At 40.1% G+C, this 18,769-nt stretch overlaps 1 protein-coding gene across 2 annotated transcripts in view; it reads right to left on the bottom strand.

Moving 5' to 3' along the window:
* NF1 (neurofibromin 1) overlaps positions 1-13,491 on the bottom strand; it is a 246,247-nt gene extending 232,756 nt beyond the window's left edge. For both annotated transcript variants that reach the window (XM_069482258.1, XM_069482259.1), the window contains exon 1: positions 13,315-13,491. In XM_069482258.1, coding sequence (XP_069338359.1) covers positions 13,315-13,374 — 60 coding nt within the window. In that variant the 5' untranslated portion in view covers positions 13,375-13,491. The remainder of the gene's footprint in view (positions 1-13,314) is intronic.
* Between the last annotated feature and the right edge of the window lie 5,278 nt (positions 13,492-18,769).

Raw genomic sequence — 18,769 nt, 5'->3', positions numbered from 1 at the left:
TGGGCAACTAAAAATAGGAAAAAAAATTAGCCCGGTGTGGTGGCATGCTCCTGTAGTCCCAACTATTTGGGAGGCTGGGGCAGGAGGATTGCTTGAGCCCAGGAGTTTGAGGTTGCTGTGAGCTAGGCTAATACCACAGCACTCTAGCCTCAGCGACAAAATAAGACTGTTTCAAAAAATAAAATAACATAAAAAAATAAAGTCCGTATCTGCTAACTTCAATTTTCAGAGTCTGCTTCTATAGTTTCTTTTTTCTTCTTGAATGTGTATCACATTTTTCTCCCTTTTCACATCTCTAGAAATTGTTAATTATATGCCGGCTATTGCAAATGAAAGAACCTTAGAAACTCCAGAATATAATTTCCCAGTGAGAGTTCTCTATTTCCTCTATTGGGCAAAGGGGATAAGAGAGTCTAATCATCTCAATCTAATCAGGAATTTAACTGGGCCAGGCCTATGCAGTTTTATTAAGACTCAGTTCACTTTGGGTTCATCTTTTTTCTTCAGTTTGTGGCCAGAATCAGCAAATGTCAGCAATCCTCTGCTCAGCTCCAAGGGTCTCTTCTGTCTCTAGAATTTTAACTCATCTAGGCCTTATTACTTCCATAGCCCTCCAGTATTTTTTACAATACTGATTATTAAAGTTCACCCAGTTCTGGTTTTTTTGTTTTTTTTTTAACTTGTTGCAGTGGTATAGATGATTGTATTATGACCTACTGAATACTACCAAGAAGTTAAATTCTGCCTGCGTATCATACAACGTTTTTTAACCAGCTTTATATCAAAATGACCTGGGGAGATTTTTAAAACTACCATCCATAGTCCACACCTCTAGAACTCAAATGATTAATGGAGCCAGGAAATCTGTACTTGAGTCTTAAGTGATCTGGTAAAGCTGGCATTTCTAAAGAAACTAACTTGCCTATGCCAGTTGTTCTTCCTCTCCCCTCCACCAAAGCTCTGTATTTATAAGGAGATTTAAGAAAGGATATGCACTATACACAATGGAAAAATTGACAGAAGAGCAATTAAAAGTTCAGGATAACTAGAGACTTTAAAAAAATATTAGGATCAAGAAGATGAGGAAGGAAGGACAAGAACCGCTAGAGTCCACAGTATAGTACTCATAGGTGATTAAAAGCAGAACTATTCAACTCGATTTTACTTCTAATTATTCTAGCAGAAAACAAAATGATCTTCAAATTTGAAAAAGAACATATGGAGAGTCATCAGAACTCTTAGATAAGGAATGCACAGCCCAACTACCTGCTTTATCTGAATTCAAGTCTACATGCATTAATCCAAAGGTAGAGAGAAAAACTTGGAAATGTGATAAGGGAAATGCTGTCAGTGAACTTTGGGAAGTCACAAAAAGTAGAAAGGAACCAGACTGACAACGAGAAAATGTTGCTGCAATTATCAAAATGCAGGAGTGGGTAAAGATGAAAAGGTGATTTTAGTACTATGGACTTCATTTAATGTCAACATACAGATAATTCTAAGACTATCATGTAGATGACCTGTGTTAGCACTTATACAGGGAAGCAGCATTTACTAATGAGATCTTCCTTGTGTAAAGCACTTTTGCTTTCCAGTTTAGAGTTTAGAAAGTACCCTCACACATACTACCTCATATCTTTTTTTTTTTTTTTTTTTTAAGACAAGGTCTTGCTCTGTCACCCGGGCTAGAACACAGTGGCATGATCATAGCTCACTACAACCTCAAACTCCTGGGCTCAAGCAATCCTCCTGCCTCTGTCTCCCGATTAACTGGGATTTACAGGCATACACCACCATGCCCAGCTAATTTTTCTATTTTCTGTACAGACACAGCCTCACTATGTTGCTCAGGCTGGTCTTGAAGTCCTGACGTCAAGTAATCCTCCCGCCTCAGCCTCCCAAAGTGCTGGGATTACAGGCATGAGCCACTGCACCGGCCTTACCTCATATCTTTGATTCTCAAAGATCCCTACCAAAAAGGGCAGGTAGCATTTATGTCCCCTTCACAACCTGCATGTTCTTCAACATATTAGGAATTTACAGCTCAGACAGCCTGACTTTCTCAGGTTAACTCACTCTAGTAGAAAATGAGGACTCAATGTCAAGTTTTTTGATGAGTAATTGAGTTCTGTTTTTATGTCACACAGCTCCTTAAAGTCACCATGAGTTAAGAATAAGTCATGCTGAAATGATATATGGGATTACTTCAAAAATAATAGGTAGTAAGCAGGAAATGGGTAAGAATATGGACGAAGACAGACTGAGTAGAATCTGGGTAATGAATACATGGGGATTAATTTATAATCATCTCTCTACTTTTATGTTTGAAACTTTTCCTAATAAAACTTTAAAAACACACATATAAAAACGCTAATTAATATTTTTGATAGGTTTACTCTGCACTGGTAATCAAATGACTACCCAAAATATATTATATCTGAAGCTCAGCATTTTTAAGCCATTTATTTTAAGTTTCATATAATACCCTTGTATACAATATTGAGAGAAGAGATGAAAAATGGTATGCCTCAGTACTGACCACTATTGCCCCAAAAGGAAAACAGTTAGCATAGTGAGATGTCTTGAAACACATCCTCTGAGAAACGGTTGAAGAATGAATGAAATTTTTCTGGGTAGGAGAAGGAAAATCCAGGGAATACAAATGTTTTTAAAGTAAAGGGACAAACTTATTCTGTCAAACTATAGAGAGTAGAATTAGAAACAATCAATAGGAGACACAGGAAGGCCAAATTCTAAATTTTTCTACCCACTCTTCCTTAAGGCTCATGACTCATGAGTACTCACTAACAAACCTTGTCACAGTCACCTACCAATTTTCCAGATATTTTTTCTTCATTAAAAAAAGCTGGCTCCTGGCAGTTTTCTCCTCTACCCTACATCTACCACCATTCAGGTATCATCTAGGTTAGGGCTGCCTTGAAAACTCTAAAAATCACAGACTTGTTAAGGAGATGTGGGCAGTTCATGGTTCCTTCTCATCTAGACAGTGCTAAAGGCACGGTAACAAGTTGTACTTTAATCATCATATTATATTTACCTCATTCAGATCCTACTCTTATGCTAACCTTACACTGCTACAAATCGAGATTTTAATATATATATTATTTTTTCTTAAGAGACAGGGTCTTGCTCTGTAGTCCAGGCAAAGTGCAGTGGTGGGATCATAGCTCACTGTAACCTCTACCTCCTAGGCTCAAGGGATCCTCCCACCTCAGCCTCCCAAGTAGCTAGGACCACAGGTGCATACCACTACACCCTGCTAATTTTTAAAAAATTTTTTTTTGTACACACAGGGTCTCACTATGTTGCACAGGCTGGTCTCAAACTCCTGGCATCAACTGATCCTCCTGCCTTGGGCTCCCAAAGTGCTGGGAGTACAGGCGAGAGCCACCTCACCTGGCCATATTTCTTACCTAGACATAGTCTAGTCACATTTTATATTTTTGGGTAACACTTATTTACTTTGTTATTGACTATTTTTCTGATTACAAAAATACATGTTCAGTGTAGAAAATTCAAAATTTTAAAAATATTAGGAAAAAGGGCCAGGCACAGTGGCTTATGCCTGTAATCCTAGCATGCTGGAAGGCCAAGGTGGGAGGATCACTTGGGGTCAGGAGTTTGAGACCAGCCTGAGCAGGAGTGAGACCCCATCTTCTACTAAAAATAGAAAAACTCAGATGGGCATGGTGGCACATGCCTGTAGTCCCAGCTACGCGGGAGGCTGAGGCAGGAGGATTGCTTGAACTCAGGAGTTGGAGGTTGCAGTGAGCTCTGATGATGCCACAGCACTCTACCCTGGGCGACAGAGTAAGACTATCTCAAAAAAAGGGGAAAAAATTAAAATTATATATAATCTCTTAAAATTTTAAATAATGTAAAAGAAAATGTAATTATATGGAAAGTGCTCACATTATATTAAAAGAAGAGATTATAAAGCAATGTATCTCATTCAATTCCAGCAACCTAACAATACTAACATTTATTGAGCTCCTGTTGTGCCAGAAACTGTGCCATATAAACTTTACATATATTTCCTTATTTAAATCTCACAACCACCTCTGTGAAATAGGTGCTATTATTGACCTTATTTTACAAGTAAAAAAACTGAAGCTTGAAGAATTAACTTGGTCAAGGGCTAAGAAACAATAGGAGAGAACAGAAATTCAAACCCAGGTGGTCTAATTTGAAAATCAGCACACTTAATCACATATACCAAAATTTTAAAAATGGTTCTGATTATTTATTTTTTATGATTTTACCGCATATTCCGTATTTCTAGAATATGAATTGCTACTTTGTTTTTTAATGTCCAAGTAGAGGTTAGACAATCGTCTGTCAGGGCTATTACAGACATAGGACTTAAATAATTTCAGACACCTTCTAACTAGGGGATCTGTGAACTAATTAGTGACTAAAATTATTTTTTCAGTCAGAGGACTGACTAAAATAAAAAATCAATATATTTTAAGAATTATAAAAGTTTTGAACTGCCAGATTATATTCTCCTCTTTTACAGATGACAAAACAGCCTCAGAATTCAGGAGATTTACACACCACCACAAAAGTAGTTGTGTCAGGGGAAAAACCAGAGATCAGGTCTTCATTGATCTTGGTTGCAAACATTTGACCAAAACAAAACCTACTACATCTCCCATTCTCTACAGCAAATTCACTTATCAGAGGCCAAAACTGAAACATAACAGGAAATATAAATGCTTCTCTTTTTTTCTCCCTCAATTACCCAAAAGGAAAAAGAAACTGGCCTGGAACACAGAGGCACAACATTTTCCCAGCCCCAAGGTGGTATGGAAATAAAAGGCATTGGTACAAACTGGAGAGGAGAAAAGATACTCTGAAAGACAAGATGAAAGATTTGAGGTTGTTACAGGGTAAAAGAAAAATTGAAAAAGTAGATATAATAAGTTAAAAGAAAACACCCAGAAATCTAATAGGAGAAGGCATTCAAATATTATCAGAGTTAAAAAGGTTGCCTCAAATTTAATCAAACTCTAAGTAAAATATTTTTAGAGTATGAAAACCAACTTTATAAAACTGGACTGTGCATTGCCAAGATAAAAGAATGAAATACATAATCTCCTATTTATAACTGTATGTATACTCCTATTGGTAGTCTCACAAATCTCATTCTCTCACCTAAAGAATTCAACTTTCCTCAACAAAAATCTAGAGTTCAAAACAATATTACAAAACTAAATAAAAAGGAAACAATGTTACAACTTCTAGCAGCCAAGAAGCTTTGAAAAGTTGATAAGGAGAATGATACATAATGAAATCAAGGATATGTTTAAAACTTATGTCTATTTCTAACATATAACCAACCTAAAATGATTGATACTCTAATATGAACAAAAAAGGTAAAATGTAACATACCATCTTTGAAGCAATACATCCCTCATTTTACATATCTGTTCACAAAATTTAGACTATTATAAAGCTCTATTTATTGAAAAGCTACTGATTTAATGATTAAGATAACCACACTCTAGTTTAAACTCCGTTAATTACATATCATATGATTATGAACACATTGCTTTGCCTCTTTAATTTTATTTCTTCTCATGCAGAGAAAAAATCATCACCAAACTATAAAGAAGGAATAGAAAAAAATTACAGATGGTAATACATTTTATGACTATTTATAGCTTCCTTTCATCTAAAATATTCATACCTAAGACATTAAACAAACCCATGATGTGAGTACGACAGGTTATCATCCCCATTTTACAGATGAAAATGTAGAAAACTGATGATCAGAGAGGGTAAGTGACTTCCCCAAGGCCACACTGGAAGTTTCACAGTTAAGAGCTTCTTCCTTTACTATCTAGTATGCTGCCCTCACAAATTCGAGGTGGTAAGTTTTTTCTCATGCCCAAATTACTATGAAGACTACCCAAAAAAAATCTGTCAACAATTAAACAGAAAAGGGTCATTTGAGATTGTTATGAGACATAACTACCCAAAAGTTCATTAACTGGGTATAAAATTATGATTAAAAATACATTAAATAAAAGTCCTTAAAAGCAAGTTTCTTAAAGTCCTACTATTTACTATATTTACTTCATGCCTCTTGCACTAGATATACCACCCTGCAGGGGATGGTGGGATAGTGAAGTGGAATGGAGTAAGGATTTCATCAGGAAGTAAGTTCTCTGAAATTCAATAGGGCAAGACACTCAAAGGTATAAAATATGAATAAGGGCAAGCAACAGCTTGTAGGCTGTAGCAGCAATCCTAAACCAAACCAAATGAGTGCCAGACTGTGGTTTAAAGAAATTTTGCAATCTAGAAGTTTGCACCTCAAACTTCTAGTTTTTGCTACTGCAAAGTAATTAGTACCATTTATCTTAAGAGTATATAAAATTTTTAGAACATAACTCTAATTCTTCATTATAATAAGATGGAACTCCGTATTAGCTTGGAGCTTTCTTCTCTTAGCAGAAACTCTTTCTTTTGACGGTACAGTCAATGGCTCAAAAGCCACTCAGTTATATTTGAAGAATATAAACATATATCACAAGCATAAACATCTGAAGTGGTCAAATATACAGTCAATTGCACCCACTTTAAGAGACTTTAGTGAGAGTACTATCAATATCAATTATAATTTATATTCTATAATGTTAAAATTTTCTTCAGCACAACTCTAAGAGTGCTCTGTTGACTGAAGGCTCTACCCACATAGTATGATACAGAAATTTGCAAGCTGCTGAAACTTTAAACTTAATCCATAGTCACTACAATGTAAAACTTTTCTATTCTTCAAGGTCAAAAGAAATTTTGTCTTATCTTTCCCTCCCACCTCCAAGAAAATGGGGTATTCTAATAGATGTCAGATGAAACAAGCCAATGCTTTTATAAACACAAGTCAATCCTCTGCAAAGAAACAGCTTAAGATGCTCATATTCTGCTTCGGTATTGATTCTAAGCCTTTTAACGGTTTAAACTGACCACAAATGTCCCCTTCTACTTCTATAGAACAATCTCCTCCTTAAACTTCCTTTTTTAAAAAAAAAAAGAGGCTTCCTATACCTGTCCCTTGTCATATATATATAAAATTAATAATAAATATATATACACACACACCTCCAATGAAGAATAGACTGAGGCCTAAGGAACACATGTACAAAACATTTTTAATTAATAAACTGCTGATCCCTAAAAGCATGTTGTTTCATGAAACAATATAGAGTCTACAAAGAACCCCACAACAGCAAATTTGAAGGTTAAAACAAAAATGCCCCATAGCCATCTGAGTAATTTCAAGAATAAAAATAAAAATAAAGTATGCTTACTACTATATCACTAAACTTCCGTTTTTAAGGACAAAATTCTCCATGTTAAACACGTTTTATAAAGTAGATTTAAGAAAACAACCTAATTTCCTAAAGATCAAAAAAATCAAATAAAAATAGTATAAAAACTGGATATTTAAAATAAAATGTAACAACATTGCTGGCCCAATTTAGCAATCACAGCACCTTATGACATTTTACTATACTTCCTAATCAGATAATAAAGAAAACAGACCAAACCCATGGTATGTTACAGAAGGATGTTATCAGTACCCTAAATATTTGTTAATAAATGCAAAAAAGGTATATATTGGCCAAGGTACATACAAGAGAATGCCCAGAGACTAGTCATTCTCTCTTACTTGGTGAAAACATAATGATCAGTAAGCTGTAAAGAAGATGTATAAATTTTATATTTGAATAATTTCAGACTTTTCAAAGTGCTTCACAGTCATTATCTTATCAGACCATTGCAAAAATTTCCCCATGTAGAGACTTTGTCATTAACAGTAACTGATAAATCCAAGATTACAAAGGTAGTTAATCAGATCTGAAACCTGATTCAAAAAACATGTTTACTCTATGAGAGGAAATACAAATATAAGTTCCTCCTTTAAGCTCACTTTTTTTTTTTTAACCCATTGCTGGTTAAAATATCACTGACCTTATAAAATCTAGGCCATTACAAACATGGAAGTAAAATAGTTATTTACATTTAAAACAAAGCCAAAAGTACCACTTTTTAGCCAGTCTACCCTTCGACCAGGAATTATACGAAAAACATTCCATCAATGATGTTCTGTGTGCTCATAACTATGTGGGGCACTGGGGTGTGTACAAGAGAATTCTAATACGGCTTCTTGCTTTTCAGAAAGTTTACACTCTATTTGATAAAAAGAAAAGAGAAAAGAAAACAAAGCTAAGCTGTGTTCAACCAACACTCCTAAGGTAAGAAACCTTACAGTGCAGTTCTATAAAACCTCAGATGACAATACCAAGAGGATAGCAGTGAGTTTAGCCTAAAAAGATCTCATGGAAGAAACAAATTTTGAGCTGGACATTGAAGAATGGACAGGAATCAGAAAAGCATAAAGGAGGAATTAAAGCATTCAGATAGGGACCAACATAAACCACGGCCAAGAAGCAAGAATGAAGCATGATATGTACAGAAGAGACTGGGCTCACCTGCCTGGAACATAGATGCATGCTGAGGCATAATGAGAAATAGCTTGGTAAATTAAGTGGGGTAAGTTTCCAATAGACTGTCATGTGTCAGAACTATTAAAGCATTAAAATCATTTAATATTTAAATTTCAAAGAATTTTAAAGACTTTCTAGTCAATTCTTTTTCAATAGATGGGGAAATCTAGGATGTATAAGAGCTAATGGCTAGCACAGGGACAGAGGCAATGAACAGCAGAAAAAAACTCAGACCACTGTTTAGGAACTCCAATTCAGGGACAGGTAGCATGGTATAACAGAGAAGGCACATGTGTTCAAGGATCAGTGAGAACATCAACATAGTATAAGGACCTGCAAACACACATACAAGAAAGTATTGTGGGCCGGTCCAGTGACTCACGCCTGAAATCCTAGCACTCTGGGAGGCCGAGGCGGGAGGATCGCTCGAGGTCAGGAGTTCGAGACCAGCCTGAGCAAGAGCGAGACCCCATCTCTACTAAAAAATTGAGAGAAATTATCTGGACAACTAAAAATATATATATAGAAAAAATTAGCCGGGCATGGTGGCACATGCCTGTAGTCCCAGCTACTCAGGAGTCTGAGGCAGTAGGATTGCTTGAGCCCAGAAGTTTGAGGTTGCTGTGAGCTAGGCTGACTCCACGGCACTCTAGCCAGGGCAAAAGAGCGAGACTCTGTCTCAAAAAAAAAATTAAAAAAAAAAAAAAAAAAGAAAGTATTGTGTCTTGGGAACTAGAACAGACTGGTTCCAGGGGTAACGGAACATCATAGTGGCCTTACAATTGAACAAAGACCACTACGTTTTGCCAGAAGGAATCATTTTCAAGAAAGCAGCAATCCAGGAGGAAATCAGAGGCAGAAGCTAATTTTCAGAGTTATGAAGGAAACAGTAGAGGCAGCAGGTATCTGGCAACAAAAGGAAGAAAAGGATTGATTGGTCCACAGAGAGAAAGCTGCAAGACGAAGTAAATGTTTGATTTCGAAGAGAAAAGAAATCTAAGTTTGAAGGTATAAAGGAAGAAGCTCATGTAAAGACTAAAGCAGATCCTAGACAAGATGTGGAGTGGAAGGGGGTGCAGAGAACTAATTGAGGACCAGCTGGAGGAAATTTTCAAAAAATATGAGTTCTAAAATAAAGCATAAGCATTATTTCTCACTACAAAATATCCCTCACCATAACAGAGTATTCATCTTCAACTTATTATAAGGCCTTATAAAAATTGCAGACCACGTTTTAACAATGAGCCTAGGAGATTTTTTTAAAAATCCAAAATAGCTTAAAAGTTTTATAAATCTGACTACTTGGCCAATTAGCATATGGTTTGTAACTCCAAAGACATTTACTAATCATTTTATACTGTGAATTTTACACCACATATTCAAAGGATATTCCAAATTAATATTCAATGTATAAGAATAACCAATAAGCTATTATAAATTTTAAAAATCAGTTTATGCTATAACATGTTCTTTAAAATGTTATTTTTTTGGCTTTTATATACTGCTTTTGCTTGACCAGATATGGAAAATATAATTGCTTTAAATGAACATATTTACAACATATCATTTGGGATGACTTTCAATTTCTTTTTTTTAAAAAAAAAAACCTTCAAATATCCGTATTTTCCCCTTACTTCCTTTCAGAAATAAAGCTCTACAGGGACTGGTGGGGTAACAGAGCTAAGTGACATATGCAAGAAGGCTCTAATTTCTTAAGAAACTGGGCTAATGAACCAAAAGTTAAAGCTACATATCTAAAATTTGCCAGTTTCAATTTAGAAACTTACTATTTGGCACCATAAAGGCAAGTTAAGGAGAGGCACAAGAAGTAACTGATACATTCAGTTTTCTGGCTGTCCACTTTTGCAACTGTAATTTCCCTAATCAAGGAGGTGATTATTTCTAAAATTGGTAACACTCATTGAACTTAGGTCATAAATTTTAGATTTAGGTACAATATCAGCAAGGTTACAGGAATTTTATTTTACCCACAAGGATTTGAGCTCAACACGTCAAGATGGAACACTACCACTTCTTTTAACTGGTTCTACTGCACTAAGTTGCTAAGCAATACCCATCAGAGTTCAATATGCCCATAATTGGCAGTGGCTAGTAATGCATTTCTGCTTTAATCACATCAAATATTAGAAGTCCAACCAAAACATCAATTCAATCATAAACACAGTTGCCATCTTTACACATGCACATGGTCCCTGGGGACTGATATGGTTCAACAGGCACACATCTTAGTTGTAATAAAAGAAAAGCTCAACTCTATGCCCAGTAAAACAAAGTACAGACATTATCTTCAAAATTGAAAACTTTTCTAAGCACATGAAACACTTAAGATTCTTATACAAATATCTCTCAGTACATGCAGGGATTTTCCTCTCCTCAAAAAAAAAGTAAACTCTTCTATTTATATGTAATGGATTATTAAAACAAATTCTGTGGGATACTTAGGAGAAGCATTCCCCTGATTGTCCAGCATTTATTACTTTTCATACTGAGGCTCTTGTTATTAGGTCTGCTGTCACTTAAACTCTCCATGCTCCACTAAAAATAGACATTTCCAACCTTAAGATGAACTCTAATTTGAATTAAACATTACTTCTATAATAAATTAACCTATATAAGTACTTTATGTTCAACACTGAAAACCCTTACACTTATGCATCTCAAAGTCAGTGGACTTCAACCTTGTGAAAGAAAAATGTGAGGAATAATTTGTCCTATGTATCCTTCTCTTAATTACAATGTAAGGAATATATTAAAATGCTGTTTTAAACACTTATGTCCTTAATTATTAACAGATGGTGGGAGTGAGTTTGATTCCACAATGTACATAACAAAGCAAACAACAAAGCCGAAGGTCTTCTAACACTGGGGAAGGAAGAAGAAATATGTTCCTGAGTTACTGGGCATATAATCAGAATCATTCCTCTTTTAAAATTTAGAGAACTATCATTTTCTGATATGGTAAACAAGCCTAGACATGAACAGGTAAGAAATAAAGAAATAAAATTAAGACATAACTGGAAAAAATTTTTTTTAAATATTAAAAATTGGGAAGAATCGTGACATGAATCCTTCAAATTCCTATGTCCAGATAGATTATGCTGTCCACAAGGTTTACCTTTGGAGTTCTTCTATGTGCCTTTTAAATCCTTTTTTTAAATTACCCAGAGAAAGTCTTTTTAATAAAGTTTTAAATCTAATGCTATATCAGTAATGCAATCTATTATATGCAGTAACATTTTACTTCATCAGATGGATTAATAGTACAATTGGTTTAGATGCTGTTTGGTCTGGAAACAGAAGGATGGATGAAACAACTCCTTTAAGCCTCTGACAGTTTCATAGTTCTATTATCTATATAAGCTTCTTCTAACTTCCTCTGCCTATTCCTAAGTAAGTTTCAGGTAGATCTGAAACACTTTGAGTCCTGTAAGGAAATGTGTATGGATCAAATAAAAGTGGAACCCTTCCCCCATCCCTTCAGCTCCCATAATCAGTTTTACGATTATATCCAGTAAACAAAATAGATTGACTTAATCTTTAAACAATTCTCTCATCACAGGAAGCCCATGGTAGAACTGCAGCTGCAAAAAACATCCCTTTAAACCATTCCCAACTACCTACAGCAATACAAAGTTAAACTAATTCCCATTGACAAAAAGCTATGTGCGCATTCATTCTAATCAGCCCCAAGATTTATTGTGTAAAACTCAGGGGATAAAAAGTCACCTCCCCGAGCTATGAAACTTTTTTTCCATCCCAAATATTCTCAATGAAAGTTCTCTTGTCAAGTAGGAGGAGAGTCAAAAACAACAAACACTAGGAGAATTATCAGCTCCAGAACCACATCCCAGCTGTCTTTCCTCTCTGTTGTCAATGGCTCAGATGCAGTTTCCCACTTTCCTTTCACCCTTCTTCCCCTACTCCTCAAGATTCTCACTCAAAAAAACAATATTTACATCCTCAGACCGATGGCAAGAAAGGGGGGAGGGATGCAATCATCAAGGAAGGAAAAAAGGGGGAAATATTTCAGAACCGAGGTTTCCACTGCAAATGGCAATGAAAACGGCAGTCTGTGTCATCGGAATATGGGGGGACGTCTGTGTGGGGCATCAAAAAGACGTGCAGTGTGTGTGTGCACTTGAGCTCTTGGGGCAGGCTGAGACCATGCAGCAAAAAGTAAGAAAACCTGTGCTTTCCCTGCTTTCTTCTACTCTTCCCCCTCCAAGAGAGGAAGCTGAAGAAACTGGGGGGAGGGGCGGAATGTTACCGTTCTCCTATTGGGGGTACACAAGACAGGCCTTAGGGTTCCTTCAGTTACTTGCCTCCAGTTAGGAGAGTCACGGAGGGAAGAGGAAGAGGGAACCCCTAGATGTTAACCCACCTCTGTTCAAAAACAGAAAAAGGAAGGGGGTAATGATTAAATCCAGATGGAGCGCCCCTGAAAGCGCCCCAGGTCACTCATCCCTATTAGCAAGCGGAAGGGCTGGGATAAAGGGGATGGAGGGTCGGAGGGGGTGGTCAGGGACAAGGCCCCACCCCCCCCAACTTAGGAGGGAAGGGGAGCCCAGCTCCCAGCCATCCCCTCCTTCCCCGCACCTCCCCCCTTGGCCACCCCCACTTATCCCCCCTTCCCTTCCCTTCCTTTCCTCCAGAGCCTTAGGCAGCCGCGAGGGAGGCGGCCGCTCCTTCCTCCCCTCACCCACTCCGTCCCCACCCCCACTCCGCTCCCACCTCCCGCCCGCCACAGGCCCGTTACCTGCTCGTCGAAGCGGCTGACCACGGCCTGGACCCATTCCACCGGCCTGTGCGCGGCCATGTCCTCCCCGCGGCCGGGGGGCGGCGGAGGAAAGGGTCGGCCGGCGCCCTGGGCCGAGAAGAGGGCGGGAGCGGGGGCTGAGGTGAGGGAAGAGAAGACGAGAGGGTCTGAGGAGTGCAGGCTCCGAACGTTCCCACGGGGGTGGGGATGAGGGGTCAGCGCCGAGCCGGGAGGGGGAGAGGGGAAGGGGGCGTTGGCAAGGAGGCTGGGGGGAGGGGGGCGGGGGAAGGGGGACCCGGGGGAGGGGAGGGGGCCTCTTGGTCGCTCTCCCCACTAGCGCCGTCTCCCCACAGCCATCACAGTCCGAGACGCCGCCATGACACCCCACCGGAAGTGGGATCCTTTCCACGGCCCGGGGAGAGGGAGAGCGAGCGAGCTAGAGATTGAGAGCGCGGCTGGGAAAGAGGAGGGGGAAGCGAGAGGGAAAGGGGCCTGCCGCGCATGCGCCCGCGCCGGCCGGTTTCATTAATGAAAAAGCGAGCCCTCCTGGAGGTGACGTCACCTAACTCCTCGGGGCCGGGAGGCGCGCGTTCCCGCGCCTCTGGGCTCACCTAGGCTGGCTCTGGGCACAGCCCGCCAGAGTCGCAGCTGACCCCGGAGCATCGGCTCCCACCCCCACCACCACCTCGGGCTGCCCCTCCCCCGCCGGCTTCCGGGCGTGGATTGCTCCCAGAGTTGGAAGTTAGGGCGCCCTGGGGCTAGCATTTCTCCCAGCGCGTAGATCTCTGCCACTTATCTCCCGGGGAGGCTGTGCTCAGCCCCTCTGTGCCTTAAGTTCTTACAAAAAATAAGGCACACGACCTCAGATTTCCTGGTTCTTCGTAGCTACTATAGAATGCTGAGAAGAAAGAAAGAAAAAAAAAAAAGGTCAAGAGAGATTCAGTGATTTTTTTTTTTTTTTAAGGTCGCTTAAATTCCAACGCTAGACCCAATGGCAATCAAAATAACTCAGACTCCGGAATCCAAGCCCATCCTTCCTCTTATAAACTGGTAGGCACCCACGTTAATATAACTTTTCCACAGTTGATGATAGATTCAAGTTTCACCATCCTCAAAATGCCTTTAAGGGCCTCGCATATATTATTAATTCAACACATTCATCATCTCATTTAAACCTTTGAACAAACCTTCTCAATAGTTATTATTATCCTCATCTAACTGATGAATTCCGTGATTTGCCCAAGGTCACAGGGTTGACAGGTGGCAGAGTCAAGATGCAAACGTAGGTGGTTTAACTCCAAAGAGGAGAGACAAACTATGGCCCTCCTGAAACAAAGGCCTTCCTGATGCCCCAGTACCAGATTTGAAAGGATTGCACATGGACTTGGTTGTGCTGCTTTTGCAGGAAGAGGATTGCATCCAAAACTACAGGTGATCTGTCTATATCTGACATTGGACTTTGGGATGGGTTATTTTAAAATTTATCTTCCTCAGTACATTTTACTTAGGCTAATGTTAAAATGAGTTTATACATTCTGAGCACACACTAATCAGCCAGTTAGGCCACACGTAAAGATACTAACTGGGTGATAAGGCAGAATGAAACTAGAATTTTAATTTTACCACAGAAAATCCACAAAACCAATAGCACATGTACGGGGAGATATATCCATGAGGGAAGTTTCCAATCTCTGTAGGTTGGTGATTGTCCAAAATACATATTAAATGAATGTTTTATTCTGCTAGAACAAAAGGACAGAGTTTGGACATTTCTTCAGTCCCTTATTCTTTAAGGATGCAACATGGATATTGACTAATTTCTTTTAGATGATGTCAGAATGATGACAATGCTGGAAAGAAAAGGATGAATCTTAAGTGAATGTCCATCTATGCTTTCCCCAACTAGAACCCTCCACCCCGGAAAAAGCTCTCACTGACACCCCCAGATAGTGGTCCAATACCTCTACATCACTGATAAACTTCCAGATCCACAGCCGTCCTTTCCTTTTCTCATACTTCTGCTGAAGGTCCCCAATTCCTTCCTTGTTGCCTCCCTCTGTGACTCTTTCCTCTCCTTGTCTGGTTTCCTCTGTGATCCCCCATTCCTCTCTAACTCTGGGATAAAACACCCAAACTTTAGGCCACAGTGCTCTGCTTTCTTAATTCAGGCTCCCGCCAGCATGTCATTAATTCATCCTAATTTGTACTTGCTGTCCCGTTGCCTCCCCTGAGTGCCAAGCCTCTCATTACAGTTGGAGATCCAGAATTCACCCAACTTCCGCTCTAATTAATAATTTCATTTAATTCTGTCAAACCAATATTAAGTGTCCCAATGCCTATTATAATACACCATGTACTTTGTTAGGTAGTACATAATGTGGCAGGAATTCTAAACAAAAATGCCAAGAAGGTAATGCATAGAGACTGTGGTGAACTAAGGAGCATATACCCCCTCCATTTAAGAGAGCAGCTGTCATTCAACTCCAGTCAATTACTGCCATGCTGGAATGTTGACCCAGTGTTGCTAGATCTTCCGGTTACTCAAGAGAAGCTGGAGAGCTGAACTTATGTGTAAACTCTTCCAATTTTTACATAGTGGCAGCCAATTCACATTTTTTAAAATGCTGTGCAGCCAAACAAAATATGTCTGCTGTCTGAATTTAGCCCGTGGAACACCAGTTTGACTAGTTCTAGTGGAGTCGAAAGGCATGAGCTTCAGAGTAGTATAGAATTAGATTTGTATCTTAACTTTCACCATCCTGCACTATCCAGCACAAGAGGGAACTATTAGTGTTTGGTACAGTTTTAAATGCAACTCTCTCTCATTCATCCTATTTTTTGGTCAGGCAATTATCTCTGCCAATTTTTTCCTTCAAGAGTCTTGTTCCAGCAGCATTCGCTCCATTCTATCCACCACCATTCCCATCCCCACTGGCACAGCCAACCGCCTCGGCATACCAAAGAGCAAACGACTCCTCAGGACCAAGATACTCACTTACCCAGCTGCTGGGAGCGTTAGTGGCCTACAGCTATCAGCTGAATCCCTTTCCAGGAATTGTCCTCAGCCAAAGACAGCTACCTCCCACCAGGTTATGCCACTCACCAGGAGAGAAGTAAGACTCCTCTGAGGGGCTCTCCACCCTCCACAGCTCCCTTAGGGGATCAGCTCCCAAGGGATAGAAAGGCTGTCCCTTGCTGTGACTACATTTGCTGTGACTCCATTTAATTCAACTTCTCTTTCTGCCCCATCCTTTCCCGTTCACTCCTGCACAGTGTTGATCCCAAGGGCAATAAGTCCCATAAGTGGGTCTGATCTAGTGGCGCTGAATCACCCCCTGGCCAGCTGGTAGTGAGCCCCTCAGGTGAAGCCCTGAGAGGCCCTGGCATGCTGTAGCAGTATAATGTTAAAACTTTCAGCAATGGTGACAGGCTGGGATGGATGGGATGTAATCCCAGTAGAAGAATGCATTGGTAGGTGGAATCCATCCGGCGATTTAAAAATATGGGGAAAATAGTAACTTAAAAACAATGGAATTGGATGGCAATTGATGGAGTAAATCTATACTTTGGAGAAAAACAAGGAAAGGTTGAGGATGATTAATCACCAATTAAAGGCTAAGGATGAGAGCCAGAGTGCCTCCTTAGTAGCATATAACGGGTAGGGGGAGAAAAAGCTGAAGATCAGGCCCAGGACTCAATTATAATAGCAGCAGAACTCCAAAATGTTCTCAGCCCTGGCGAGTCTGCTATGTCAAGGTCAGGGCCCTAGTTGAGAAGAAAAGGGATGCTGACACTTTGGATGGAGACTGAATGCACTTGAAAACCTTGAGTGCTCTAGGTTTGTAGAAGTGTCCCATTCCTCCCTGTTAGAGAGTAGTACCCCCACCCCTTGCTTGAAGATCAAGTAGTAGTGTCTACCTTGTAAGGTAACACACATCCTCCTCAGAACCTACCTGTACTTTTCCAAGTGTCTACCGGACCAATAACTAAGGTCAAGTCACAACATAACCCTACTAAGAAAATAATAGACCTGCTAGGGGAGGAGAGGCACTATATCCTGAAGGAGCTAAAATACCTAGCCAACATACATATACCTGCAGAAATTGGGAGAGTACGAGATTGGGTCCCCAGGGAGCTGAATTGTGGAGGGAGGGAAGAGGACAGAATAATACTAAAGGAAGCAGAGTTTATTGATATAAGCACATTCCTGTACTATAGTATTTACATGCTGGCAAGAACTCCAGGAGATAATGCTGACAGGTTGCTAGGATGGCCCTAGGAAGCTTAGAGAAAGCAATGGCCTACACTAGGCAAAATAGAAAGGGCAGAGCTGGTCAGAGACATGACTCACAACTGTAATCCTAGCACTTTCAGAGGCTGAGGCAGGAGGATCGCTTGAGGCCAGGATTTGGGGAGCAGCATGAGCAACATACTGAGACCTTGTCTCTACAAAAAAAATTAGTTGGGCATTGTCATGCACACCTGTAGTCCCAGCTACTTGGGAGGCTGTGGCAGGGGGATTGCTTGAGCCCAGGAGTTTGAGGTTGCTGTGAGCTATGATCATGCCACTGCACTCTAGCCCAGGCAAGAGAGACCTTATTCCCCACAACAACAAAAAGGAAAATGAATGAAAGAAAGAAAGAAGGAAAGGAGGGAGGAAGGCAGGCAGGCAGGCCGGCCAGAGCTACTCTAGCAATCAACAGAAGAAGGGAGCAAAAAGAAGTGGGCATGCTGGAATGGATATATTATGTACATCCCACTAGCTGACTATGTTCTGCCATTTATCACAAGCAATAAGGAGTGCACTAATGAGAGGGACACAAGCATCACTGAGAAGTTCAGTGGTGGCTCTCCTCTGCAGATCGGGGCTGATGGTGGAAGATGTTACAGAGCTAGCTAGGGTCCCTGACAGCAACAGGCCTGATAGGATCCTGGAGAAATAGAGACCAGGTGGCAGCGCTTAACCAGCACAAGCAAGACTGAGTGGCATTGTTATGAGCTGCAACCAAGGAGGCCTCCTCAGTCTGTTAGTTGCTCAGGCTGGTCTCAAACTCCTGACCTCAAGTGACCCTCCTGCCTCAGCCTCCCAGAATGCTAGGATTACAGGCATGAGCCACAGTGCCCAGCAGTCAATGTGCAGTTTTTAAAGCTCAAGGAAGGATGAGGAGGAGGCTGAGAGAAGCTGCCCCGGTAAAGTCACAGTCCCTTGCCCTGTTTCTTGACCTGAGCCAACTTTCGGAACGTAATAACTGATGAAAACTATATTCCCAGCGAATGTATATACTGATGAGCCCTCCGGTCCTTCCCAAATGTAAAATTAGAGTGGACAAACTTAGCATGTAGCAGAATCCCCACATTAGTTCCTTGACCTCTGGGGTAAGAGCTGTCACAGTGGGGAAGGCTGAGTGGAAGCTTCAGAAACTGCATCCCCTAACCCAGCCAAGAGTCTAAATTT

This window comes from Eulemur rufifrons, chromosome 9, assembly GCF_041146395.1.
Source record: "Eulemur rufifrons isolate Redbay chromosome 9, OSU_ERuf_1, whole genome shotgun sequence".
In the NCBI taxonomy this organism is placed as follows: domain Eukaryota; kingdom Metazoa; phylum Chordata; class Mammalia; order Primates; family Lemuridae; genus Eulemur; species Eulemur rufifrons.
This window is presented reverse-complemented; position numbering and strand designations above follow the sequence as displayed.